General features: G+C 36.8%; 2 protein-coding genes across 4 annotated transcripts in view; one reads left to right on the forward strand and one right to left on the reverse strand.

The window, feature by feature from the left end:
* Positions 1-2,084: 2,084 nt before the first annotated feature.
* Fyttd1 (forty-two-three domain containing 1) lies at positions 2,085-27,353 on the reverse strand. 2 transcript variants are annotated; one of them, XM_074073385.1, is made up of 9 exons: positions 27,335-27,353; positions 21,616-21,744; positions 13,852-14,000; positions 12,319-12,431; positions 10,349-10,445; positions 9,874-9,935; positions 7,550-7,624; positions 6,523-6,649; positions 2,085-4,543 (listed from the first exon to the last, which is right to left on the reverse strand). In XM_074073385.1, the coding sequence occupies exons 2-9, from the start codon at positions 21,647-21,649 to the stop codon at positions 4,445-4,447; spliced, it is 756 nt and encodes a 251-aa protein (XP_073929486.1). In that variant the 5' UTR covers positions 21,650-21,744; positions 27,335-27,353; the 3' UTR covers positions 2,085-4,444. The 2 variants fall into 2 exon arrangements, with proteins under 2 accessions (XP_073929486.1, XP_020039787.1); XM_020184198.2 differs by lacking the exon at positions 27,335-27,353 and adding an exon at positions 26,812-27,013.
* The window catches only part of Rubcn (rubicon autophagy regulator), a 65,302-nt gene continuing 62,957 nt past the window's right edge, over positions 25,525-27,869 (forward strand). Inside the window, exon 1 of one of the 2 annotated variants that reach the window (XM_074073380.1) lies at positions 25,525-25,790. In XM_074073380.1, coding sequence (XP_073929481.1) covers positions 25,732-25,790 — 59 coding nt within the window. In that variant the 5' untranslated portion in view covers positions 25,525-25,731. Of the gene's footprint in view, positions 25,791-27,106; positions 27,602-27,869 lie in introns of those variants that run through there. The other variant, XM_074073383.1, reaches the window with a different exon arrangement.

Below are 27,869 nucleotides of genomic sequence, written 5' to 3' on the forward strand. Positions count from 1 at the left end.
CACTGTGGAAGGGGAGAAGCTAAAAAAAATAATAAAAAGTTGGCAGTGGGAGCTGTTCAGTCTTAGGAACTGATAGAGTGAACTTCTCTGCGTCTCCCTGTTTATATTATAAGCTCAAAGTTAACGCATTCATTACCAGGGGCAAAAGGTTTACTCAAATCTCAGTAGCTCTTTCTGGCTCTATGTATCTCACTACATCATATAGAAATAAAATTCTTTCACTACCTTTACTCACTAGAAACATTATTATCACTCCTTTTATTAAAATCTTAGTAAATCCATTCTCTTTCAATTTAAGAAACTGACTTGTTAAATATATTCAATAAATGTTTAGTTCTTCTCTTCATTATCCTCTTAATAAGAAGCATTAATAATTGATTTTTTAAAACTTTATACAAGAAAATTCAATGTGATTTTCTTCTCATTACAGGAAAATGGAAATGGAAAAAGTAGTAATTTAATAATACATACTAGGGAAATAGCTTCCTATTTTTCTTAAATGTTAGTATACCTCATCTGAATATATCAGAGTAAATTCCAGCCCCAGAATGGCACATTTGCATGTTTTATCAAGATTCTCTTGAGTAACTAAATTATCGGGAAGCAGAGAAAAAAGACATTAGAAGTTTACAACTTTTAAGCAAATCTTTTTTTTTTTTTTTGGTGGTACTAGGGTTCGAACTCAGGGCTTCACACTTGACAGGCAGGTACTCTACCGCTTGAACCAGGCCTCCAGTCTTCTAAGCAAATTTTTTTAATCTTTTAAGGGTTCACAGTAGTCTAAAATTCTTGTCACAAATGCTGGGGGTTTACTGAAATGTCACTTTAAAAAAAAGACTAACTCCAACTTGGTGTATCCAAAAAGAACATTCTTTCAAGGGAAGCTTAAATCATATGCTAAATTTTTATAGGAGTAAAACAGTCATATTAATTATGATGGAAGTTCAAAGGTCTATTGATTAGAAATGAAGAAATCATTTTCTGCCTTAATACTGCCTGGATTTGGAATATATGGAATTCTTTGTTGTGCCAAGTGTGCCTTTGCACTCATCTCTTTCTAGTAAAAATAAACTAGAACAAAAATTGGCTGAGACTGCATATACTGTTTGAATTGCAAAGCTATTGGAAGCAACATATGGTATACGTATCTATTCTAACAAAAACTAACAAATGGGCAACAAGTCCTGTAAGCTTTTTTTTTTCAGTAATGGGGCTTGAATACGGTCTCACATTTGCTAGGCAAGTGTTCTACTACTTGAGCTACACCTCAGCCCTTTTGGTTTTATGGTTTTTGAGATAGGGTCTCACTAGCATTTTCTGGGGCTGGCCTTGAACTAACAATCCTCCCTCCTGTCTCCATATCCCAAAGTAGCTGGGATTACAGATGTGCCCTACCATGCCAGGTCAAAGCTTGTTTCTTATACAGAAGTACTTTATAATTTGTTTATAACTGTAAAAAGTTTATGCATATTTGAAAATATACCTGATTACAATACTGGCCTAACATGAACACCAAAGTAGCACATGTTAATTATCATTGCTACAAATGCATATTGTGGCTATTATTAATTCTTAGATATCTGACCAAGCCATGTACCATCCCATTACTTTCTAAGGATATCCATTTTACAGAAGTTTATAATCTTTTTTTTTTTTTTTTTGCAGTACTGGTACTTGAACTGAAGACCTCACACTTGCTAAGCAGGTGCTCTACGACTTGAGCCGCTCTGCCAGCAAGAAACAGTTTACTATCATCAAGAACTGTAAGATCTGAGGCTCAAAATGAGACTGCCAAAACGAAGTCTTAGAAAATGCTGGGTCTCACTTTACTAACCTAGACAGTCTCTAAAGGCTCAGCTAGCTTGCACTGTAAATAATTCGATTCTCTTTTTTAATGCCCTTTGGCTAACTCCTGGTTGAAGCTATGAATAAAATGGTCAAAAGGCAGTTAGAAGGATGCCAATAAAAGAGTACAGATTGATTTAACAATTTAGCTGGTAAGTAACTTTTCAAATCCGAAAAAAAAAAATCAACAAAGTTCTTTGTAACATAGAACAATACAACTCAAATTCTCTAAGAAAAAATCATGTGAAACCTGTTACATTTTATTTGTTAAAAATGAACAGCTTCATAATAGATCTAAATGTAACTTTTCCAAAAAACACCAAAAAGTACAGTGTAAAGCACCTCCTCATTAAATACAAACTTTCATTTTGTGATGCACTGCATCAATGTTTTGCATACACCTTGATGCAAAGGAAATTTCAAGTTGCATCCTGTTGAAAAAAACAAACAAACAAACAAACTTTAAGAATTGAACAAGGATGACTACAACCACATTCCAAGAAAGGAAATTTTCCTCCAACAAAGCATATTGTTTTGTTTATATATATGTTGGTACTCAAGACTTATTTTAATTTAGCTGTACCAAAGGCAAAATTTACTTTGAAAGAAAATTAAGTTACAAATGCATGAAGAATAAACGTTTAATATACCAAAAACACTTTGTTATTTGATGCACTTAATGTCAACATTTGGGGCAATTTTAAGGTTTACCAAAAAAATTTGGCATGAATAATACCTCTCTATAATAATATTTAAAATAATAGGAAAATGAAAACACCTTTATATCATATTTTCACAAACTGTTCTAAAGGCAGCAAAGTCACACTCAGTTGTTTTTCCTTTGATTTAAAATAAGCTCCAGTAACTCTAAACCAGTCTAAAATGTATTATTCCTGGATCAAATATACTGATACTCGAAAAATGAGTCCTTGGCTTCTATGAAAAGCATCAAATAGTGAAGGAGAGACTAGAGTCTTTTCAAATTCTGACTGGCTTCCAGTAATCCATTATCAAGATCAAGCAGAAGTACCAGCAAAATATCAGGTATTAAGGATCAGATTTAATTCTTTGGTATAAGCATGAAACTGTTACTGATAGCTTTACATGGCTAGCATAAACCAAGTAACCCAAGGAGCATGAGAGACAATGAAGTCTAGTACACAATGCAAGGTAGGCAGGAGTGATAATGTTTTTTGTTTTGTTTTGTTACAGGAAAAGAAAAGTCAACATCTAACACCAGAGAAACTTAACACCTACTTAAAGGTTTGCACTATATAGCAAACCAAAACGTCAAGCTTCAAAGTGACCAAACTTGTTAACCAGTAGCTGGAATATTTTGCTGCATTTTGGCATTTTACTGTAATTTACAGTATACAACTATTAAGGGACTCTTAGCACTATCTTGGCACATCAGACTAACTCCTCCCACCCCTCCAGAATAGGCAAAAAATCCTTTCTCCTTATAAATGTCTGAAGTTTGTATCATGTAAGAAATCAGAGTGAAAGGAACACAAGGTTACAGTGTAACTCTATTATAATTTTGCATTTTCTTTGACATAAACAAGTATATTTTTCTTTTTAGAGTTGTAAATTAATTTAGCAAGCTTAAAGCTTATGAACTTTAACATTCTGAATAAGAAGAAAGTGTAGGACTTTATGGCTATTAAGTTTACTACAAAATATCTAAGGGACTCAATTTTAAAATTTTAATTCGTATAAATGTCATCTGAAAAAGAATTTGTGGACATTAAAGACTACACTAAATCCAAAGAATATACCTATAACTGGGTTTTGAAGTTATTCATCTAAGTTTATAATCTTTCAACTTGCTACTTCCTTTCATGCTTTCTTCATTTATGAAACACAAATTGTCAGGTTTTTTACATCGGACCTTCTCCCTCCAACACCCTGTCAGATTAACTTTGTAAATACGCATTTATAGCCTTGAAACACCAACATTTTAAACTGACACTAATGCCAAGAACCACATTTTTTTGTTAAAAGTTCAGCACTAAAGACTTATAACTCTGGGTGTTTAACCTAAAACTACCTGAAAAATAAACCAAATTCCAGATATTTCCATAAATCTTAAAAGCCAAAACTGGAATTCTCAAGTTTTTAAAACATCTCTCATGAAGAAAAGGCAACTGCACTTATTATATCAACGCTACTAAAGGATAAGTGACAACAACAAAGAGGCCTACTCATATTTCTGAAAACTAAGATTTACCATGGCAAAGTCTAAAAAAATGGGCAAAGTTGATGAGAACCTAAATACAACTATCATAAAAATAATCAATTTCTATCTTTGTCTTCCCTCTGCTGCATGAGGCACCAATGAAGTCAACAGAGAATTGTTCTGTTTGGGCCAACCATGAAATCTTTAAGAACAAATAGGTATATTCCCTGTTACTCTTTCAGGGCATTATTTTATACATGTTTTTCTTAAAAAAACAAACAAACAAAAAAAAACTTCAAAAATAAGATTTAGCCTTGTGAATATTCTGAAGTAAAGTTTCTTGAATTTCTGTGATGAATTCTTCAAGCAATCCAACTTTTTCAAACAGTCATCATTTAAAAGTTCCTTTGACATGGACTCTTATCCCACAGTTACAAAGCGACTTCCTCCTTTGTTGAACGTGAGCGTTGCTCTTTGTTCCTTCAATATCCCAAATCGCTCATTCAAAGTCATTCCTGTCTATAGAAAGGAAAAAAAACATGATTAGAAACCACATCTGCATTGGAACAATATAATCTTATTATTGACATTAACAATAGCTAACATGCCCTGAATATTTGTGTGCATGACCTCATTAGACCCTAGCAAAAACCAGATGAAACAGGTGAAATTTGATGTTTACAGAAGCTAATTAAATTTTTAAAAAGTTAGTTAAGTTGCTTACCAGTAGCTCCAGAATTTAAACTAGTAGCCCGACTCAAGATCCCTACCCCTAACCATTATTGCCTATATTATACACTATATAGAATACATACAGAATGCCTATCAATCATATACTCAAGATGCCTCTATATGAATTATTTTCAGGCTCTGCAAACATTGCTATAAACTCTAATGATATCCTGATAAAAAGTGTGAGTTATTTCAACTTGGGAATATTTTAAAACAATTTTTCTTGAATTTCTCAGTTCCCTACAGAAATTCAAATGAAAATGTGTTTTTTGATTAATCACTAACAAAGTACTCCCAAAATGAGTCATAATTACAAAATAAAATAAAAATAAGAAAAAAATATATTTTGATATTAGAGATCGTACCCCTAGACCAATTTGTTTTTTAAGGGCTTCATGCTTGCAAAGCAGGCACGCTACTGCGTGAGCCATACCTCCACTCCATTTACTCTGATTATGCTTGGAGATGGGTGTATCAAGAACTATTTGGGCTATTTGAGCCAAATCCTCCTGATTTCAGCCACCCAAGCAGCTAGGATTATAGGTGTGAGCCACTGACTCCTGGCTTGCTCAAATTTTTTCCATACTTTGTATTTACAATTCCAGATTCTTATTTCAATGGACACCAAAAAAGTGTGACGAAATCCAATATTCATTCATGATAAAAATTCTTAACAAGGGCTGGGGTGTGTAGCTCAAGCAGTACAGTGCTTTCCTAGCATGTGCAAGGCCCTCAGTTCAATCCCCAATACCACCAAAACAAGCAAAAAAAAAAAAAAAAAAAAAACTCACAGCAAATTAGGAAGACAGGAGTTCCCTCAATCTGACAAAAGAAATTCATAAAAAAAAAAAACCTATGGCTAAAATCCTTCTGAATGGCATTTTCCTTAGGCTTTAGGACGAGGCAAGCACACAAGGTCTTACTACTTCTATTCAACATTATACTGGAGGTCCTGCCCATTATAAAAAAACCAAGAAAAACAAAGGACCTAAACACTGAAAAGGAATTTAGAGAATGAGTTGTTGGGTTATATAGAGTATCCTAAGGAATATAGAAATTTACTATAAATATTAAGTGAGTTTAGAAAGATTATCAGTCAAAACCACAGTAAGAAACCACTTTACACTCACTTAGATGACTACAATTAAGTGACAGATAGTAAGAAGTGCTGGCAAAGAGATGGAGAAATTTAGAAACTCTTATAAATTGGTGGGGATGTAAAATAGCACAGCTGCTTCTCTGGAAAAGTTTGGCAGTTTCTCAAATGGTTAAACAGGGAAATCACCATACAATCTACCAAATTTACCCCTAGGTATTTACCAAGGAGAAATGAAAACATATGCCCCCATAAATATTTGGACACATATGTTCAAAGAGGCATTATCATAGCCAAAGAGTGGAAATAAAATAATCCAATTTTCTATCAACTAAGAACAAATTAAAATGTGGTGTGTATATATATATATGTGTGTGTGTGTATATATATATATATGATGAACATTATTCAAACAATAAAAAGAAATAAAATACTAATACAATATGAATGAACCTTAAAAATATTATGGTAAGGAAAAGCATCCAGTCACAAACGTCATGTATTATGTGATCCAATTTTATATGAAATGTCAAAATAGCCAATCTGTAAGAGACAGAAAGCAAGTAGTAGTTGCCTGGGGCCAGGTGACAACCTGTTTAATTGGCTGTACAGCAATTTTTAAAAATATATACTGTCAATAAAGAGCTCAAAGAAATACAGAAAATTTTACCTGTTTTCCAACACTATTGATGTCAAATTGTAGGGGGACCCCTTTAGGAACTTTCTTTACATCAGACTGCTCTCGTTTTGTTAAGAATGAGGGTACGGAGGTCCGAGTTAATCGTGGTTTCTGAGTTCTATCAGAAAAAAAGTTAAAATTAGTTCAACAACAGAAAAACATTTGATAGTTAAAATGACGTACATATGTTCAAGTGTATTAGGGCTCTTCTATTGTGTTCTCAAAAAAAGTATCTAGCTCTCAACCACCTCAGAGGCTAAAATTTTTAACTGTTCATAGACTATCTCTTTACGTACAACTACAAATAATTAACAATTTTGAATGATTGCTGATTTCTAAGTCTTGGTCTTTAAAATAAAGTAACGTGTAAAGACCTATCCTTTACATTCTTTACATTTCAATTATTAAGGTAGCTGGAATTATACATAGAAACTCTATAAAACTAGAAAGTTTATTATTATACAATAAATACAATGAAATGGTTAAGATCATCTAGATAAGAGAATACACTATGATGCCTTTAAAGGTAGGTCTATAAATGGGTCTGAAAAGGCAAGGCACCCAAAATATACCAGGAAGAAGGAACAAGTATGTGCAGTACCATCCCATTTGCTACCATGTATGCATTCAAAACTGTACAATTATTTGTAATGCTTGAAAAGATTTTTTAAAAATAGAGATATAAAAGAGCTAGATATGGTGACACATGCCTGTAATCTTAGCACTTGAGAAGCTGAGGTATTACAATTTTAAGTTCCAGGCCAGCCTGGGCTGTATCTGTCTGTCTAGCTACCTGAAATCATTAAAAAGGAGTTTTTTAGGGATGTAGAACCAGAAATCTGGGAGCTTTTACTTTACCCTATATTATTTCCAATTTGTTATCACAAGTGTTACTTTAATCCTTGATTCTCACTTTATCTTATCTCAGACATCACACTCTGAGCACAAGTCCAATACTTATCCATTATCTAATTTACTAAGCGTTCACAACTTTCACAAAACGAAAGAAAAGACTTACACTGGGCACTGCACTGCTCCAGGATTGTCAATGGATACTGTCAGAATTCCTCCATTTGTGGTAGAAGTACGCCATCTAGTTTCAAAAAACAAAAATTTCATTAAAATGGAAGTTTATAAATCTAGTAATAGATCCCACACAAAGATAGTCTATCGACTGATCGATCTGTCTATCCACCCACCCATCTATTTTGGTGCTGGAGAACCCAGGGCCTTATATGCTTGCTAAGCAAGCATTCTACTACGGAGCTACAACTCCAGCTCCAAAATATGCATTTTTAGAAGTGGCTACTTCTTTTTCAGATTTTAAGAAGCAAAGACAACTGGATCTATCATATATTTTAATCAGTGTGTTGGATGTAAGAACTGGGCACTTGAATTTATTACTTTTCAATATAATAAATATGAACACATTTAAAACAAAATCAAATACAGAAGGACTTCTAATGAAACCTGGAGGCAGCACATCTAAACTTTCCTGCTTTTACTGCTTGCTGGTTACTTCTAGTTCACTAAATAAGATGCTTACGTAGGAAAATCTTGCAACTTAAATCTCTTATTTCTTCCTGTAAGTGTATTTTTAAATTATTTTTTGGTGGTACTGGAGCTTGAACTCAGGTCCTCACACTTGCTAGGCAGGTGCTCTTACTGCTTGAGCTAATCTGCCAGCTCTTTTTTGTGATGAGTTTTTTTTTCCGAGATAGGGTCTTGTGAACTATTTGCCTGGAGCTGGCTTTGAGCGGTGATTCTCCAGATTTCTGCCTTCTGAGTAGCTAGGATTATAGGTGCAATCCACTGGGGCCTGGCCCTGTAGTGTCTCTTGATCCCCTCTTCACTTTGTGGGTAGTCCCTTCTCATCTTTCTTTCTACCCCATCTTTCCTCCCACTTTGTATCTTCTACTTTTCATCAGCTCTACTTCTATCGTTATTAGTAGTATTATTTTGAATTGGAGGGATCTTTTATATAGCCCATGCTGGCCTTGAACTTGCAATTCTCCTGTCTCAACTTCCCAAGTGCTGGGATTGAGTGCCAGCATTTCCAACTGTCAGCTCTTTTATGTTTACATTAGACAAAATCTGATACTTATATATATTCTATTTCCAAGTTAACTATTTTGTGTTTTGTCTACAGGTTGATTTTCAAAGTTCAAAAATAAATACCATCCATTATCACTATTATGATAGTGATAGTTTACTACAGAAAGAAATAGGCTATGATTAATATTTCCTTTAGTTATTTTTTGGATAGGATCTCACGGTTTTTGTCTGTGGCCAGTCTTCCTTCCTATGGGTCTCCCATATAGCTGGTATTACAGATACATGCCACACCTGACTTACTGGTTTAGATGGGATTTCACTAACTTTTTTCCCAGGCTGGCCTCAAATAATGGTTCTCCCAATCTCTGCCTCCCAAGTAGCTGGGATTAGAAGTATGCACCACCATGCCTAGCCCTATTACTACTTCCCTTATGGTTTTCAATGTCATGGCCCCTGAACAAAATAAAAAATGCTGTCAGTATCAGGTTAAATTAGTTTCTTTTCCTACACCCTGCTCAAAATCGTACTGCACAGTACTCAGCATCACATGTAGACCATGACTGCATTTCATGTTGTATTTTCTAAAAAGCAGCTATAATTTTAGATAGTTTAATCTCAAAACCTGATCATATTGATGGAATTAAGAGTGTTCAACCCATAGTACTGCCAAAGAAGTATAATTAAACAGACAAAAACAGATTTTTTTTTTAAAAAGACTTTTTTTTTTGGTGAAACTGGGATTTGAACTCAGGGCTTCATGTTTGCAAAGCAGGTACTCTACTACTCGAGCCAACACCTCCAGTCATTAAAAACATTTTTACAGAGTTACATGGGAAAATATTCTATTATTTAGTTTTACAAATTTCCTAAAAGCTCTACTGAATTTTCGTTTATTTATTTGTATAAAAGCAGATACAGCCTCCCAAAAATAGGAGGGAAGAAAAAATCTTTCATTAAAATGGAATAAATAGGCAATAATAAATAATAGTAATTTGCTTAGTGCTAAAACTGTTAGAACACTGACATATGAAAACTCAAAAAAGGTTTTTGATGTGACTGGGGATGTGGCTCAGTAGTAAAGTGCTTGTCCAGTATTGTGTGAGGTCCTGGGTTTAATTTCCAGCACTTAACACATGCACATACATGCATAAATTGAGAAAAGAAACAACAAAAATAATTTCATTTGGAGTCGTCTTAATCTCTTTTCACACTATAGCACATAATAATTTGAGTAGCTAGTATTCTATGAGTTTTGAAATGACATCTTGAAAACAAATTGAAACTTACTGACGAGTTCTCTTTGCTACTACATCATCTAGCAGTTGCTCTGTGTTCAACTGGGCCTGAACCTAAAAAAGAGAGAGAGAGAGAAAAAAAAAAAGCAGTAGATCCCATAGAAAGCAGAAGATTCAAATCTAAGCAGCTACCATACACTCTAACTTTATAACCAGTGTGGTATGTGCAGAATGCAAGAGAGGGGGGTCTGTTCTATTCTGGCAATACCACTCTGTTGAGGTTCCTATATAGAAACAAGTAGCAAACCAAGTTATATATTAAATAACATGTCAAGTTCTTATAAGCTGCTAATGAGAGTAAGAAAAGACAAGGAATAAAAAAAAATGTAACAGAAAAAAGTAATCTAATGTCATGTTTTCCATAGCCCAAACCTATTCTCCTCAACCATGGACTATACCTATGATTGAGTATCACTAAATGGGTCCATTTTGGGTAAAAAGAAAACACCACTAAGGCTACTTAATACCTTCAGGCCTCTTCTGAAAAGAAAAGTTGCCTGACGAGTGTCTTTCTGATGGCTTAATTTATTTCCACTCCTGGTAAAATTAGCTGGAATGTTATTTCTGCAACGAAAACACATATATCATGAGTAATCTCAATACTTTGCTTTTAAACATCTTGAGAAAAAATAAAAATATTTAAACTCAGGCTGAAAACCTGATAAACATTTACTATGGAATACTCTGAATTGTTTCCTTATTTACATGAAGCAATTGAATTCGATTTACAACTATCTCCTTCTGCAGCATATCACCTGGTTAATTTTGAAGTAATTTATCTTCCAAATAATCTGCTTTCTAATATTCCAAATATAAGATGTCTTCTGAAGACATTTACAAAATCACATTTTAAATGCTATTTCCTATTCCTAAATTTGGTGCAAACCTAAATTTAGAGATTTACAGAATTAGTGCAAAGAATATCAAACAGGCACATTTATAATCAAATTGAAAACCAAATATAAAAAGAAAGACTTGAAGAACCACCTCTCCTCCTCCAGCTTTCTTCTTTCCTCACACAGAAACCTTTATATATTAATACAATCCACAGGGCTGGGGATGTAGCTTAGTGATAGAGTATTTGCCTAGCATAAGCAAGGGCCTGGTTTTGATCCTCAGCAAAACACACACACACAACACTATATGTACAAATACATACACATACATGTATACACATGTATACATATATACAAACACATACACACACATCCATACACACCACTGAGAAACTTATCCTTTTCTACTTTATTCTTTCATATACAGAATGGACACTTATATTTAACTTCCACCACTTTTCATTTTCTGTAAGAAGTTGCAAAATTTCCTGTTTATCTACAATATAAGCAAGTGCATAATAGGTTACCTAATCTTACTTCCAATCTTATAGAGGTTCAAATGCAAAATTTCCCAAGTGAACCCAATGAACATCTAAGTCTCATGTAAATGAGAGGTTCTTATTTGTGAAGTTCTCCTCTCACAGAAGATACTACCAAAGATAATGACTAAGTAAAACTGCAATTCTAGCCATTTTATTCATAAAAAGACCTCATTCCAGGTTTTGTTTATATCTAATATATAAATGAACAAATGTGGGCTAGTATAGTGGCCCAAGCGGTAGAATGCCAGCCTAGCAAGCACCCTTGAGTTCAACCCACAGTACCACCACCAAAAAAAAGAAGAAATGGTACTAGGGTTTGAACTCAGAGCCTCATACTCGCTGGGCAGGCACTCTAACTGAGCCACACCCCCCAGCAAGAAATGAATAAATGGTACTTCAAACTGAAATATGGTAACTTCACAGCTTGTCAGCTTCCTTTCTGAGTACTTTATCTTTACAGAAAACAGAATACTAAAACAGGTCATAATTTTTAGGTTTGTTTTTTATGCCTTTCAATTTAGTATAAAAATTTCAGCTTAAAAAACATTTATATGCAATTTCTTTCTTTCTCACTTGCTTTTTCCACAAATAATTCATTGTAATTCAGTGTTTTAATAAAAGTCATCAAAACTGTTCAGTTTTCAGAATTCTCAATTTTGAATAATTCTGACCAAAGTATTAGAATTTTTACCTAAGTAATCAGTTTTACAATTTGTCAAGAGAGGTAAAAAAGCAGAGTGATGCCTTTTTAAACACTTTATATTAGTGTAATTCATCGGTAATACTGTATCTAAGAAATAAGGAAGCTACTACTGAACACTCCTTTGTTGCACTTTAGATAGACATCTCAAATATCTTTTCTCTTTTTTTGTGGTGCTGGGAATCAAACCCAAGGCACATGCATGCTAAACACTCTTACCAACTATCTGTCTTGAAAATGATCAGATAACTAGAAGAATCACTGTAAATACACTCTTCTGAACACTTAGTGAAAGAAGTATTTATTTATACAGGTTAATACAATACTGTCTTATATTAAGTACTTAAAAAAGTACTTACTTTCTGTTTAACTGATTAGGTCTCTTGAGAACTGCAACTGGTTTCCTTTGCACTTCATTTTGTCTCAGAAGGCTTGCCTTCCTTTTTAACACTGGAAAATACCGTTCTATATTCTTTCAGAAGGTAAGAAACTATGTTAATCGAATTGCTTTTTTATGATATACCCTATCACAATAAACATTTCTGATGTAGAATAATAACAACTGACAACTGCTCAGATGTATAGATAAGGAAGAGAAACTAAAATGACTGAAAAATTTCCTAAGTGACCAAAAAGATGAAAACCACATTATACTTAAAATATCTGATGTACTCTGGGAAATGTACCTCTGGAGCTCAAGAAAAGAATCAAAGAGCCAGAGATGTAAATTATGGAACAATTTACATAAACACAATTCTGATACTAAGCCCTATGGTTTGGATAAGTGTTCTCTACCCCAGTCCATGTGTTAAAGGTTTAGTTCCCGGGGTGGGAGGTCATGGAAGCTTTAGTCTAGTAAGTCACTGGAGGTGGGGGATGGGGACTTGAAGGGACTGAGCAACCCTGCCCCTTCTCTTTGCTTTCTGATCATGAGATGAGCTGTTGCTCCACTATGTGCTCTGACATGATGTGCTCCCTCACCAGAGGTCTGAAGCTATCTACACTGCCCCTTCTTGACTCTCCCATCTTGAACTGGAACCTGCAAGACTGTGGGCTAAAAAAAAAAACCCCAAGTTATTATAATAAACCTAAGTTAATTATGTCAGGCATTTTGTTATCATAACGGAAAGTTGACTAACACATTTAGGGATAAGAGGGTCAAGTTCCAAAACTAATGTGTGAAAAAGAAACAAGGGCAGTTTCAACAGCAAAGGAGTTGGAATAGAAAAGGAAAATTCATTATGATAAAAATCACAAACTCAGATATGGCCACTTTTTCTTCCTCCACATTTATAAGTTAAATCTATCATTAAAGCCTAATTTAGGTTCCCATGTTTTCCATGAGACATAACTAAAGTTTACTAAACATGTATAGACTTATTTTTTTTGTCATTATTTCCGAAACAACTATTTGCATATCATTTATACTGTATTAGGGATAAGTAATCTAGGAATGACTTAAAGTATTCAGGACGATCGATGTGCATATGTTATATGCACATATTATGCCATTTTACATATAAGTAGCTTGAGCATCTACAGATTTTAGTATAGAAGGAGTGTCCTAAAAACCAATTCCTCACTGCTATGGAGGGACAACCATATTTGAGAATGTGGAAATTCAGATATTCTTTGTAAGTGGCAATGATTTTTACTGAAAAATTTTTGTAAGCTTACAAAAAAGTACTAAAAAAAATTACTAAAAAAAAATCAGGCCTGGGGATATAGCTTAGTGGTAAGAGTGATTGCCTAGCATGTGTAAGGGTTTAATACCCAGCACCCAAAAAAATAAAGCAACAACAATAAATAAAAAATGCTCTCTAAAAGCTTACTCATAAAAATATTAGTACAAATAAAGGAAAGCGTGTCTGAGGATTAAGCCATCATCCTACTCTGTCACTTAGAGGTGGACGATTCATAGGACTAATTCCTTTTCGAATTCCAGTTGCTTTTCTAGCTGCAAGGCCAGTGATAACTCCATAGGGATGTCTCTTTCCAGGCATTACTCTTCCTCTGCGGTTCAGACTAGTTTTACCAAAACCTGTAGAAGGAAAAGAAGAAACAGTATCAATTAGGAATGCAATTGGGATGGTCACAGGATATTCTATTTTCTCAAGTAAGGTGAGGGTATGAGTGCTTTATTTATTATTATTTATATATATGAGTTTCATAATACATTTTTTTTTTGTGGTACTGGGGGTTGAACTCAGGGCCTTACACTTGTTAGGCAGGTGCTCTACCACTTCAGCCATTCCCGTGGCCCTTTTTGCTTTAGTTATTTTGGGGACAGAGTCTCACATTGGATGATAATCTTCCTATTTATACTTCCAGAGTAGCTAGGATGACAGGAGGGTACTACCACACCAGCTATTTGTTGAAATGACTAACTTTTTACACAGGCTGGGCTTGAACTACAATCCTCCAGGTCTCTACCTTCGAAGTACCTGGGATAACAAGCAAGAGACACCACAATCAGCCAAAAATACTTCATTTTTAAACAGCAAGTAAGATGCACTAGAAAGGGTTCTATGGTTGACTAGACTACCAAGGACCAGATGATTTCCACATGTCCCTTCTAAGTCATCCCTTCTTTTTATTATGTGGTGCTGTAGACTGAAATCAGGGCCTCACCCATGCTAAGCAAGTTCTCTACCAATGAACTACACCTCCAGCCCCTATTATTACTTTCTCAACAGGACAGTCTATACTTTACCTGCATAAAACAGTAGCCACTATTCATACATGACTTTTGAATAAATGAAATACAACTAGTCTGAATTGAGATGTTACAAGTACAATAATATTAATTATTTCATTAGGTTTTGTATTAATTATATGTTGAAATGCTAATATTTTGAATATGCTGGGCTAAATAAAAATTACTAATATGTGGTTTACATTTTATTTCTACTGGATAGTAGTGACCTACAGTATAATCACTATCTCATCTCCCACTTACTACATTGCAATCTGACTTTTTCTTTTTTTTTTTTCTTTGTACTGGGGTTTGAACTCAGGGCCTCATGCTTGCTAGACAGGCACTCTACCACTTGATAGGGTCTCACGAACTATTTGCCTCCTGATCTCTTCCTGAGTAGCTAGGATTATAGGCATGAGCCACAGGTGCCCAGCCTGGCTTCTTCACTTTCAGTCCTACTCTATTCAAATTGCTTTTCTTAAGTCCCCTTGAGTGTCAACGTACATGTAATATTACTCATTTTGATTTTCCATTATATATCTTACCAATTTAAATATTTTTCCTGAATATTAAAAAATGCTACTGTAGGTATTCTAGAAACATATTTTTAGTTTCAACTATATTGAAAAAGACAATCACATGGGGTAATTCACCATTTTTTGTATTAAATACTTAGAAGGTGAACTGAATCAATCTTTCAGCAACTATATTTCACATTCTATGTACTATTTTATAGCTTACATTAACATTACACTATAAATGTTTTATGTCCTCTATTGCATAACTTTTTTTCTTTTTTTGTGGGACTAGGATTTGAACTCAGGGCACACCTCATTATTGCAATACTTCTTAATGTGCCACACTTGAGATCTAACCAGCTTCTTACTAATCATTAATTTCTAACACTTTAAACATCCATTATTATTTCAAGACAAATTTCTAGAAGGTGAAATGCCAGGTTAAAAAGTAAAGCAAACTCTTAAGAAGTTTTATTTATGGTGCAAAATCCATGCCAGAAATGAGTGTTCATTCATTTATATTCCCAGGAACATAAGAAACATTGACAACTCAGTATGTTATCATTTTTTTTTTCATTTAAAAGTTTTCATTTAGGGGCTGGTGGAGTGGCTCAAGTGGCAGAGAGCCTGTCTAGCAAGTGTGAGGTCCTGAGTTCAAACCCCAAAACTGACAAAAAAAAGTTTTTATTTAAAAATATTTTGGAGTGCTATATTTGAATTTTATTAAATCTCCTTGGACATTTTTTTGCAGTGCTTGGGATTTAACCCAGGCCCCGTGTACACTAGGCAGGTGCTCTACATCTCCAATCCACTCTTTTTCATCATTATCACTTAATATTTGAAAAAAAAAAAAAACTTTCCTTATTTGGTAGTTTGATTACTAGTGAGAATAAACATTTTCCATATGTTTGTTGGCTATTTGTACTCTTCCATTAATGAAATGTCATGTTCACAAACCAGTTTTCTGTGGTTAAGTTTTGATTTCCTTCAATGTCATAACAGAGGAATTACATTAGATAGATAGATATAGATGTAATCATTTATATATATAATCAATTTTTCAACAACCAACATCTTGGGCTGGAGGAATGGCTAAAGTGGTAGCATACCTGCCTAATAAGTGTGAGGCCCTGAGCTCAAATCCCAGTACCTTCAAAAAAAAAGTCCAAGAATCAGCATCTTTACATCATGACATAGCATACCTCCCCACCTATACACGTCTTTTTTTTCCTCACTAAATTGGCTCAGTAAAATTTTTAATGCAACAGTCAGAAATTTCAGAGATTCATACTTAGTAATGATTTTGGTAGTGGGCATTCTCATCTTAATTCTGATTTAGGGGAAATATTTTCAGAATGGTAATGTATTATACATCTGCAACGTTAGCAGGTATCACCAAAAAGTTTCAAGGCAGTGGTAGGGCATCTGCCTAGCAAGCCTAAGGCTCTGAGTTCAAACCCCAGGATCAGCCCCGATAGCCCAAAAAGTTTCATGGCTAAAATAATTTCTCAGGGCCAACAGGTATGATGAGTTTCTAAGGGGGTGGTAAAGAGCATATGCCATTCCCAAGCTTATCTAACTCTTACCCCTTTTTGAGTGATGTCCCTATCAGTAATTTTGAGACCAGACAGTAAAGTAAGACAATAAAATCTGTTACATTATGATGGTTGAATCACTTATCAATTTATTGCCTTCAGCTCCCAATTCACTTTTACTGCCCTGCCTTTGATAAGAACATCACTGATTAGTCAACGAGTATTATGTTAAACTTTGTTAAACTTTCACCAAATGAAACCAGTCCCCTCATCCCTCAGGCCCTACCAGGCTGATATAATGAGGCTAGAGAAATGCTGATGGCACAAAAATTGTGCAAGGTATCTTAAATTCTATATCCTAGGCAATTATCTAGTTCTTGCCCCTGATCACCCCCTAGTGAACCTAAGCTGCATAACCCCCACAGGGAGCTTCCCAGTGAGTCCCATCAGCAAGGCAACTCAATGAACTTCTAACCATCCAGGGAGCCATGGTGAAGAATTCCAAGGTCAGGAATTCAGAGGGGTAGAGGGGTTCCTTCCAGATCTGTTCCTTTCCCAGGTGCTCTACCTCTATTTTAAAGGTATTATAATTAATTTTATAATCACGAAAAAACAACAGAAATAGAAATCAAAAATTTTTGAATCAAATTATTGCTGCTCTACACTTGATTCCCTTTTAGAATGATTAAACCATGTTAGGGTAACCTGCATATTAAATCTATGACTTGCTATTTTTACTTGTACTAACTAATGGAATAGCTACCACTTAGTGTGCTAAGCTTTGTGCTGAATAATTTAATTTACATGAGAGCCTGATGAGGTTGGTGCTAACAACTTAATTCTGCAGGTGAGCAAAAATGAGGTAAAGAGCTAGATACCAGTGACTCATGCCTGTAATCCTAGATACGTGGGAAGCTGAGATCAGGAGGATCACAGTTCAAGGCCAGCCTGGGCAAATAGTCTGTGAGACCCCCCCCATCTCAAAAATAACCACAGCAAAATGCAAAATGGACTTGATGTGTAGTTCAAGTGGTAGAGCACCTGCTTTGCAAGTATGAAGCCCTGAGTTCAAAGCCCAGTCCCACCAAAAAATAAATAAAAATAATAAATTGAGGCAAAGAACAGTAACTACTGAGAGGTCACAGAAAAAAAAGCAGAACCATGATCTAAGTGTGGATGTATGGCTCTAAAAACTGAATATTCTCCAAACTATGATATAAAAATTGAAGAGTAATAAAAATATAATATAACCTATAATATATTTCCAAGGAGAAACAAACAACTTACTATTAAAAAAGTAGGCTATGGACTAGGTATTACAAAATGGACAAGATCTGAACAAACATTAAGGATTCCAGGTTGGAGTGACTAGTACAAAGACATGGGTGGCCATACCATACTGAGAGACCTAAGTCTAGTGAACAAGGATAGTAAGTAAATGGGGCTGGACGCATGGCTCAAGCAGTAGAGCACCTGCTTTGAAAGCATGAAACTGAGTTCAACTCCAGTACCACAGGGAAAAGAGGATAATAAGTGAATGGACCTGTTGGGCTCAAATCATACAGGGCTTTAATTATGGATAAAGATTGCACTTGACAAGGAATGAGGAGTACTGAATTCATAATTAGACTACATCAGCTTAACAAGCAGTACTTAAGACTTCCAGTTGGAAGAGGAAGAGAAAAGGTGATAAGACTATTTTATTTTAGCACAACTGGGGTTTGAACTTAGGTCCTCACACTTGCTAAGCAGGTGCTCTACCACTTGAGCCACTCCACCAGCAATAGGACCATTTTAGATGCTATGATAGCACTCAAATGTGACATGGTAAAAGTACTGGGTAATGAAGAAATGTGAAAGTATTCCAAAAGAATGAACAGTAGGGCAAAGAGAAAGATTAAAGGGAGGAGGAATCCATTATTGTACCATAGTTTCATGATCAGATGAAACTGAGGAGAAATTGATTAATGATGCCTTCTGTTTCTTTTTAAGAGTATATTGTTCCCATATACATTATCTTTTCCACTGCCTGTTTATCCATGAGAATAACTAAAACTGGACATAGAAAATTTCCCAGAAAAGGAGTCTCACCAGAACTCAACTGTGCTGGCACCATGATCTAAGATTTCCAGCCTTTAGAACAGAAAAACACTTAGCTTACAGTACTTTATTACAGCATGCTAAACTAACTTCAGATATTGCTTCTGATGTTGGTGGTGTGGCTCAAGTGGTAAAGCAACTGTCTACCAAGTACAAGGCGCTGAGTTCAAATACTGATACTGCCAAAAAAGGGGTCACTTTTTGTATTTAATTTGATTATCGAATGTCACAGATTCAGGAAAAATATATGTTCATGAGAGAATAAAATAAAAAAATTAATGTCATAACATAAAAAGTCTTGACTTTGTGGGCATCTTGATTCTTACGGACTCTAGAGAGATGCACAGATATCATTTTAAGAACCACTGCTCTTAGTACTCTACCACTATAAGACATTTAATTTGTTTCTACAAATGCTCATTTCATGTCTAAAGTGTATTTTAGGCATGGAGTTAGAAAGACTTCATTTATTTATTTCAGAATCAAAAATCATATAGAGTATCTGTCAATGGCTTTCTTCTGTCATACTTATTCTCTTACCTTAAACTAACACTCTCACTTACATTACAATGTGAAAATCTAACCCTTTCCTACCCAGTCAGAGCTTAAGACAATTCTATAGCTCTCTGCACATTCAGAACTAGCAGCAGCTGTTCTATTTTAACCCCTGTCACATGTGAGCAGAGAAAGTAACTTAAGTGCAAGCTCAATATTAGGAGATCCGAAGCTGCCACTAGATATCACTTATCTCAAGGCTCAGATCATAACTTCCATAAAAGGAAGAAAGTTTTTCTGATCCTCATGGACCAGATTATATTTTGCCTTAAACCTTAAATCAACCACAGTCTTATATGATCTGAATTTCTCATTACATTTCTCAAACTCTACCTTTTCTATCTTATTTCTGCTACTAGAAACTAATTCCTAAAGTAAAAGACCACATCTTTATGTACCCCCAAGAACCTGATCAATTCAAAGCATTTATCAGGTATTTAAAATATTAATGAATATTATTTCTGGCTTCTATGAACTCAAAATAGTTACTTCAAAATAAAATATATAAATATATTCAACATATAAAATATATTAAATGGCATAGTGAATAACATTTGTAAGAAACATCTGAATATAAATCAAAGAATTACATACTCATTTGCTACAGCTAAATACCTGTCATGAAATTTACTAGCTAGTTTCAGTTATTCAAAAAACAATTATAGAAAAGAGTAACATTTTTGTAGGGTCTAATCTCAGTTATAGACATATTTTGAAGACATGCTGGCATATTAGCTGTTAAATGTAGAATTATTTCCAAACTACTGTAGATTGCTTTTTTTTTCAACACATAGCATAAAAGTACAATTTGTCTCAGAAATAACTGTGTTTCAAAAAATGCACAAAAGTAAAGAAAAGAATGTTTAATCACTGAACAGAAGGAACTACTAACATTTTGGTATATAACACGCCAGGTTTCATATGCACGTGTGTACTTTTAAATTTTTCACCTTTCACTAACTTCTGTGTTGATTTTGGTGGAAGTGAGGCTTGTACTCAGGGTTTCATGCTTGCAAAGCAGATGTTCTACCACTTGAGCCATGCCTCTCCAGTCCATTTTCCTCTGGTTATTTTGGAGATGGGGTCTCTCAAACTATGATCAGCATGATCATGCCCAAACAGCTGGGATTACAGGTGAGAACCACTGCATCAGGCAAATGCTTTTTTATATAACTAGAAAACACTTAAAAGTGTTTTATTTGAACAAAAGTTTATTCTAGGGCTGGGTGTGTAGCTTAAGTTGTACAGTGCTTGCTTAGGCCCTGGGTTCAAGCCTCAGTACTGTAAAAAAGGAAAAAAAGCTTATTATAAAATGCTGATACAGTTGCTAAAAAAGTTAATGAATCATCTATAATTAATAGTATTCAGTTACTTCCTTCAATCCTTTTTAAAACAAAATACATGTAGAGTTTCATATTATATCTAAAGCATTCACTTTGGGAGTTGGAGGAATGGCTCATGCTGTAGACTGCCTGCCTAGCAAGCACAGTGGTCCTGAGTTTAAACCCCGGTACAGAAGTGGGAAAGAAAGCATTCATTTTGGAGTTTGACCTTTGGAGGATTTAACAAATCCTAAAACTTTTGTATGATAAAGAGCAGGAGGTAATTTTCTATGCAGAATAGTAATCTCCACATACTAAAGGGTTCTCATTTAGAAAAGGGAGTTTATTTCCTTTAATACTAGAAGGAATAGATAGGCATGCTTTAATTCAACTTAAGAGCTGGAATTGTGGCGCAAGTCATAGGGACCCTGCCTAGGAAGCACAAGGCTCTGAGTTCAAACCCTCATACCACACATACACACACACACACAAATTTCAAAGGGAATTTTCTAGTAAATACAGTTGTCTACAATAACTTATTCAACTTGTCTTATGAGGTGCTATGCTCTTTCACTGAACACATATAAGCTGTAGTTATCCATCAAACAGACTGTTAAAGGAAAATGGGAAGGAGACAGGGCCTCATGATACAAAAAAATATTTTGCAATTCTAAACCCTAAGCATAATCCAGACTATTTATAAACTAAGGTTACTTTAAAATGACTTACTATTTTCAAGAAACACTATTACCATATATTTAAGGAAACAGTTTTTTAAACCAGGTTTTAATAACTAAACAGAATAGAGAAAATATAAATTTCAAAGGAATCTAATGTATTTCCTCAAGGCCTTAAGCATATGCTAAACATAGTATACTATGAATCCACAAATAACAGCATTTTATTAAGACCTATTTTCAAAACTTACCAGAGTTCTGTTGGATTCCCCACCGTACTCGCATCCTGAATTGCCGGGTACCACTTTGCTGGAGTCTTCTATTTAGTCTTGGAAAATTCTGCTTCTTTCCTTCCTTTCGATTCAATTTGATAATATCATCTACAATAGAGGAAATGCCATAATTATCTTCATTTTGACTTAATGGCTAAAATTCTCAGACTCATTTTCTAGTTAATAGACTTCTATGTCCTTAACTTCTCTTCCACTTTTATTTTTATTATTATTTGGGGAGGGAAGGCTAAACAAAGTCTTGCTATATAGTCCAAGCTGGTCTCAAACTTGAGACCCTCCTACCTCAGTCTCCCAAGTGCTGGGATTACATGAGTGAACCACCATACCAGACTTCTCCTTTTCTACTTTTAAAGCACTTTCCTAAGAGGAAAATAATGATAAGAAGATAAAGTTTAGGTCAGCGATTTTGTATGGTGTTCTGAAAAAAGTTTTTATAGGACAAGTTCAATAGCCCAAAGTAGATCTACCAGCTAATGAAGAGTCTGCTGTCCATAGCATTTCCCCCCTAGTGAATGTAAATAAACAAAAGCTTATTTCTGAACAATTATTCATATATATTTACTTTCCATAATCACCAGAAGTCTGCATTTTTAAAGATGACCACCTTTTAGTAAACCATAGGCAGTTAAAAAATTAGCAAATTAAAGGTCAAATTTCTAAATTCACCTGAATTCAGCAAGTATTTACTGAGCATATACTTTGTGCAATGAATGTATTTATAAGGCTGTGCTGTTATGGAAATAAAAAGAGCCATGTGCCATTGGCTCACATTTGTAATCCTAGCTACTCAGGAGGCAGAGATCAGGAGAATGTGATTCAAAGCTAACCTGGGGCAAATAGTTCTTGAGACCTTATCTCGAAAATACATAATACAGAAAAGGGATGGTGGAGTGATTCAAGTGCTAGAGCACCTGCCTAGCAAGCATGAAGCCCTGAGTTCAAACCCCAGTACCACAAAAAAAAAAAAAAACAGCATAATATAGTCCCTGTTCTCAGTAAGTTTAAAATTATTGGAAGAAACAGCAGATATGCAAATAGCAAACACAAAATTAAATAATAAATAAAAGTATATACTTAAAAAAAATACTACTAGTTCTCTAACCAAGTCATTCACATTTACCTTATTTTCTTTTCTAAATGATCTCTGTAATTCTGTAAGCCTCATTATTTCCAAAAATAATTCCCCAGGATAATTCATAAATATCACACTGTCCTAAAACCACAACAGAATAATGTGAAGATAAGAAAACTAAACATATTCCAAATTCCTACTTGTATCTATTATCTGTTATTAGACGTCAACAATACTCATTTAAAAAATATCCGGAATTTTTGTAGTCCTAACTCCAATATTAATGTTGATGCTTGATAAAGGAAATAAACCTGAATAACTGTACAGGCAACAACTTCCTAATAAAACTTAAAACTAATTATCTTCCATCATTTTTACAAATTGCTTTAAGCACAAATTTATGTCAATATAATGAGTCTTTTCTAAGTCAGTGAAGGAACTACAAGAGATTGTAAGGATCATTTCTAATCTATTACTGCTTTACCTCACCCATCTATAATCTTTAAGGTTCTTAATCACATTTAAAGATTCATATTAAATACTCTAAATCTCCCCAACACTGTTGTCTTCTTGAGCTCATCCTCCAAGTGAAAAAGAGTTTACCAAAGTTAAAGACATCAAGGATGGGGGTACAGCTCAGTGTTGAGTGCTTGTCTAGCATGAATGAAGCCCTGGGTTTGATCCCCTGTACCAAGGAAAAACAAAGTTTAAGTCATTAAAATGCAGCTGGGTTATTCACTTTCTACCATAGTGACAAAACACCTAAGAGAGAGAGCCTGGCATGGTTGTTCATGCTGTGATCCCAGCACTTACTCAGAAGGGTGAAACGGGAGGATCAAAAGTTTGAGGCCAGTCTAGGCCACATAGTGAGTTCCTGTCTCAAAAACAAAACAAGGAGATTTAAAAGAAGTAAAGGTTTATTTTAGCTCATGGTTTCAGTCTATGATCACTAGGCTCTGTCTTTCTGGGCCTGAAGTGAGGCATATCATGGTGGAAGCACATGGACAAGGAAAGCTACTGACAGCATGGCAGCCAGGAAGCAGAGCCAGGGGAAGAATTGAGAATGAGATATATCCTTCAAAGGAAAACCACCAGTGATCTACTATTTTTCTTTAACAAGTTACTGTTTATTCTCCACTAGAAATCTAAAAATCAGTCTTGATAGCACACTCAAAAAATGAATTTGGCCAGGTGCTGGTGGCTCATACCTGTAATCCTAGCTATTGAGGAGGCAGAGATCAGGAGGGTAATGGTTCAAAGTCAGCCTGAAGCCAGTTTTCGAGAGACCCTATCTTGCAAATACTCAATATATAAAAGAGCTGGTGGAGTGGCTCAAGTGGTAGAGCACATGCCTAGCAAGCATGAGACCCTGAGTTCCATCCCCAGTATAACCAAAAATAAATATAAATAAATAAATTTGGTTGGGGGTTATTTAAAAATAGACACAAAGAGAGAGAGAGAAATAGTATGAGTTTGACAAACCAGGTTAACTTTAAAATAGAATATATGTGGGCTAAATAGAACTAAAAATTAAAAGAAGGTATATTAAATAAAAAGTTTTTTATATTTAAACACTTTTTTATCTAAATCTTCAAACAAGTTAAATGAGCTATTATTGTGGCAGAAACATGTCTTCCTAACTAAAAGAATATGGCCTTTTTCTACCCAATAAGTAAACAGAATAGGTATCAGAAGAAAAAAATGATCCTTTAAGAGTTTCTTCCATAGTATGAGTTATATAGATAATAATAATAGTAATAGCACTATTTGAGTAGTAAAAGGAATTATTCTGATGTGTATTAAATTAATTCCCCCAACAATCCTATGATAGGAGTGTTATCATAATATTCATTTTTAAAATTAAGAAACTGAGTCATAAGGCCAGCTGTTAGTAAGCATGGTAGATATTCTACATGAATACTTATATAAACCTGGTATAGCCACAATTTAAAACCAAACCCAGAAAATCAGATTCTAAAACTTCTGCAGACCTGACAAAATGAAATATTCACAAAGCATAATGATAATCTAAAAGAGATCATTTTCTGCATTACATCTCTGTAAGAGTCTCACTAAAAGAAAGGCTCCTGACAGACTATTGTATGTTCTTGGGATAGAAAGAGACTAAGCTCAATTGTAGCTCTCTATAGCACTTCACGTCTACCTTGAAGAAAATTATCCCTCAGTTCTCTTCACTTGAGCATTCTAATTACCAAACAAAACACATACAAAAAAGAAACAAAAAACCCAAAAGCAGCGCATGGTGGTGCATGCCTGTATCCCAGCTACTCAGGGAGGCAGAAGAAGGAGGATCACCATTCCCTGCTAGCCCAGGAAAAGTAAGCTTTTGAGACCCTATTTGAAAAACAAACTAAATGACTAGAGATGTAGCTCAAGTGGTAGAGCCCTTTCCTAGCAGGCACTGGGTCCTGAGTTCAAACCCTAGTACCACCCCCCCCCCAAAAGAAATAAAATGAAAAACTAAAAGGACTGGGGGCGTGGCTCAAGTAGTAGAGCATTTGCCAATCTCATTGCCCTGAGTTCAGGCCCCAGAACGATGCAAAAACAAAACAAGAACATGTTTTTACACTTCCCTACAACATCTATAGCCTGGGGGGGCGGGGGGTCTGGAACCCTGGCTCCACCACTTACTGGCTGAATGGCTTTGACCAAGTTATTTAACTTCTCTGTCTCAGGTTTCTGTAAAATGAGAATAACAACAATGGCGTATGTGCGTGTATAAAAATAAAATGTAGTGCTCGTGTACCAGTAGTGTCCTTAGCATTTTGCACATGCCTGTTGACTCATTCAGTACTTGCAGGAAATCTATGAGGGACATAACACTTAATACGATGGCTTTTTTAAAGCAGCACTGACAAGTAATTTGCCTACCGTGAGTGGCTAGTAAGCTAACGGTGTGGCTCTGGATTGCGGGCTGCCTATCACTAGGAGCACAATCCCCACGGGGTTACTGAGAAGACAGACCAAGTTAACACCCAGCAATGCTGTTCAGAGCCTGGAAGGTAGCAATGTTCAGAGCCTGGAAGGTAGCAATCACTCGGTAAGTATCCCCTAGTGTGGATTCTTGGCTTCAGCTCAAAAGATCCCCTGATTTCTTTGGAGTAACGTCCTGGGGAAGGTTACCCCTCTGTGTCCACTGGTGAGCAATGTACTTTTCAAATAGCCGCACAACTGCAAAGAGAAAGCGCAGGCAGAGCCGACTACATCTAACGCCAATCGCTCTTGGCACAGGGGCTCGAGCCTCGGCCGAGCGAGGTCTCAATTTTTCACATCAAAAATCCTGCTTTTTTTTTTTTTTTCTTTGTGTTACCTTCTAAGTTAATTCTTCTTGAACTAACCTTTTCTCTAGTTCCTGGTCCCCTAAAAATCCTGCTTTTTATGTAACCAGCACCGCCGTCACTCCCTTCTGCCAGGTGTGGACCCCTCGCTCGCAGGACGTCTCTCCCTGGGTCCCTGCTCCACTTTCTTTGAAAATGAGCTAACTTTGAGGCCGGGATGGACCGGGAGAACGAGATTTTCTGGACCCCTTCGAATACCGCACGGGTGACGCGGTGCTCTCCTAACGAAGTTTTCCTCCCGCCCGACACTCGGGGTCCCGCGGGGGGCGGGCCGGGGCCCGGTAACGCCCTGCAGCGCTCTGGGGAACTCGGTTTTACCCGACCGACGACCGACGCCGCCGGGCTGGGACCTTCCTTCGGAAAGACCGACCCGTCGGACCCGCACCCCAGTTCCGAAAACGCCCGCCGCGAGCCCGCACGAGTTCTCCTCACAAAGAACCGGGGTAACCGGCAAGCGGCCGCGGCCCTCTGGAGACCCTCCCCACAGCCCGTCCTCACACGCGGCCTCCGCGGACGGGAAGCCTGGGTCCCTCCGGCCAGACTCGCGTAACCGGCACCCAACCCCGCTCGCGGTTCTCCCCAGGATCCCCGCTTGGTTCCGCCCACCCGCGAGAAAACCCGATCGGCAACTGCGGCCAACCGCCCCCTTCCCCCACAGACCGCGCCACTTGGTTCCACCCGCGCCCTCCCCCCACTCCAACTCGGTCCAACGCGGCCCCTCACCCAGAGACATATCGATTTTGTCTAGGTTTTCATTGCTGCGGGCTTTATGCGGCGGCGGCGGCGGCGGGGTCGCCGTGGCTCCCACCAACCGGGCACCAAACCGGTTCATGGCTAGAGACGTCTCGCTGGAGCAGTGAGCCGGGAAGGCCGGAGTCAGAGGCCTGCCGCCTCCCACTCACGCACGCAGACTGGCTGCACCGCGGCGCGCGCACGCGCGCTGCGGCGTCCTCGCCCTCCCACCCGCGGCGGCGGGCGGGGGAGGGGCTACCGAGACTTGCTGCGGGCCAGAGCGGCCCACGCGGGCTCCGGCTCTCAGCCGCCCCCGCCCGTTGGGGCTCCGCGCTGGGCCCGCTGTCCATGACGCCTGGTGCCACCGCGGCTTTAGCAGTTCCACTTTCGGCCCCAATCGGGAGGCGCTAGATTCAGAGCGCCTCAATATCACGTCTTAAATGCTATCCTGCCCTCGGTGTCCTTCGGGTCCCTGTAGCTGCAGAAGGGCCCCCTAGCTTCAGTACGCACGAACCTTGCACACCCACTGCAATGGAGCCTCGAGAGGCAGGACAGACCCCTGCGGGCGGGGATCGCAGTAATGCGTCCCCGATCCCCGCTCCCTGACGCGCCCCTCCACCTGCAGCGGGCGTGGTTCCCTCGTCCGAACGCGGGGACAGTTCTTGCGTCACGTTCACAATAAAAGTAAATCCTAACGTTTACGTATCTGCACCACTCTCAGTCGGCACTTTAAAAACCTTGTGCACCGTACCAGCTTAAGACCTCATCTTCCCTTGGGAGGGTAAGTACCCTTGCTACTCTAGCTGCGTTTTTCTCTAATGCATTTGCGTTGGGAATTGACAAGGCAGGGCTTAACTCCCTCCACCAGCATCCCTATAAGAAAACTTAATATTTGATGAATTCCTGCTTAATAACTTTTTTCCTGTTTACAAATGTGACATTCTCCTCTCTTGATACCTCATTCTCCTTCCACAACGTGGAAACAGGTTATTCATCTTTGTATAACGCCTTAACATTCAGGCATTTTCATATAAGGGGAAAAACAAAAA

This window comes from Castor canadensis, chromosome 5, assembly GCF_047511655.1.
Source record: "Castor canadensis chromosome 5, mCasCan1.hap1v2, whole genome shotgun sequence".
Taxonomy (NCBI): Eukaryota; Metazoa; Chordata; class Mammalia; order Rodentia; family Castoridae; genus Castor; species Castor canadensis.

Bases quoted from the DNA above. Each gene is read 5' to 3' on its own strand.
- Fyttd1 (XM_020184198.2), bottom strand. From the start codon at position 26,920: ATGAACCGGTTTGGTGCCCGGTTGGTGGGAGCCACGGCGACCCCGCCG. The intron at 10,446-12,318 runs GTAAGTACTTTT...TTTTCGTTGCAG, and splicing joins CCTAATCAGTTAAACAGAAA to AAATAACATTCCAGCTAATT. The intron at 6,650-7,549 runs GTAAGTCTTTTC...TTTTTCTGATAG, and splicing joins GGAGCAGTGCAGTGCCCAGT to AACTCAGAAACCACGATTAA.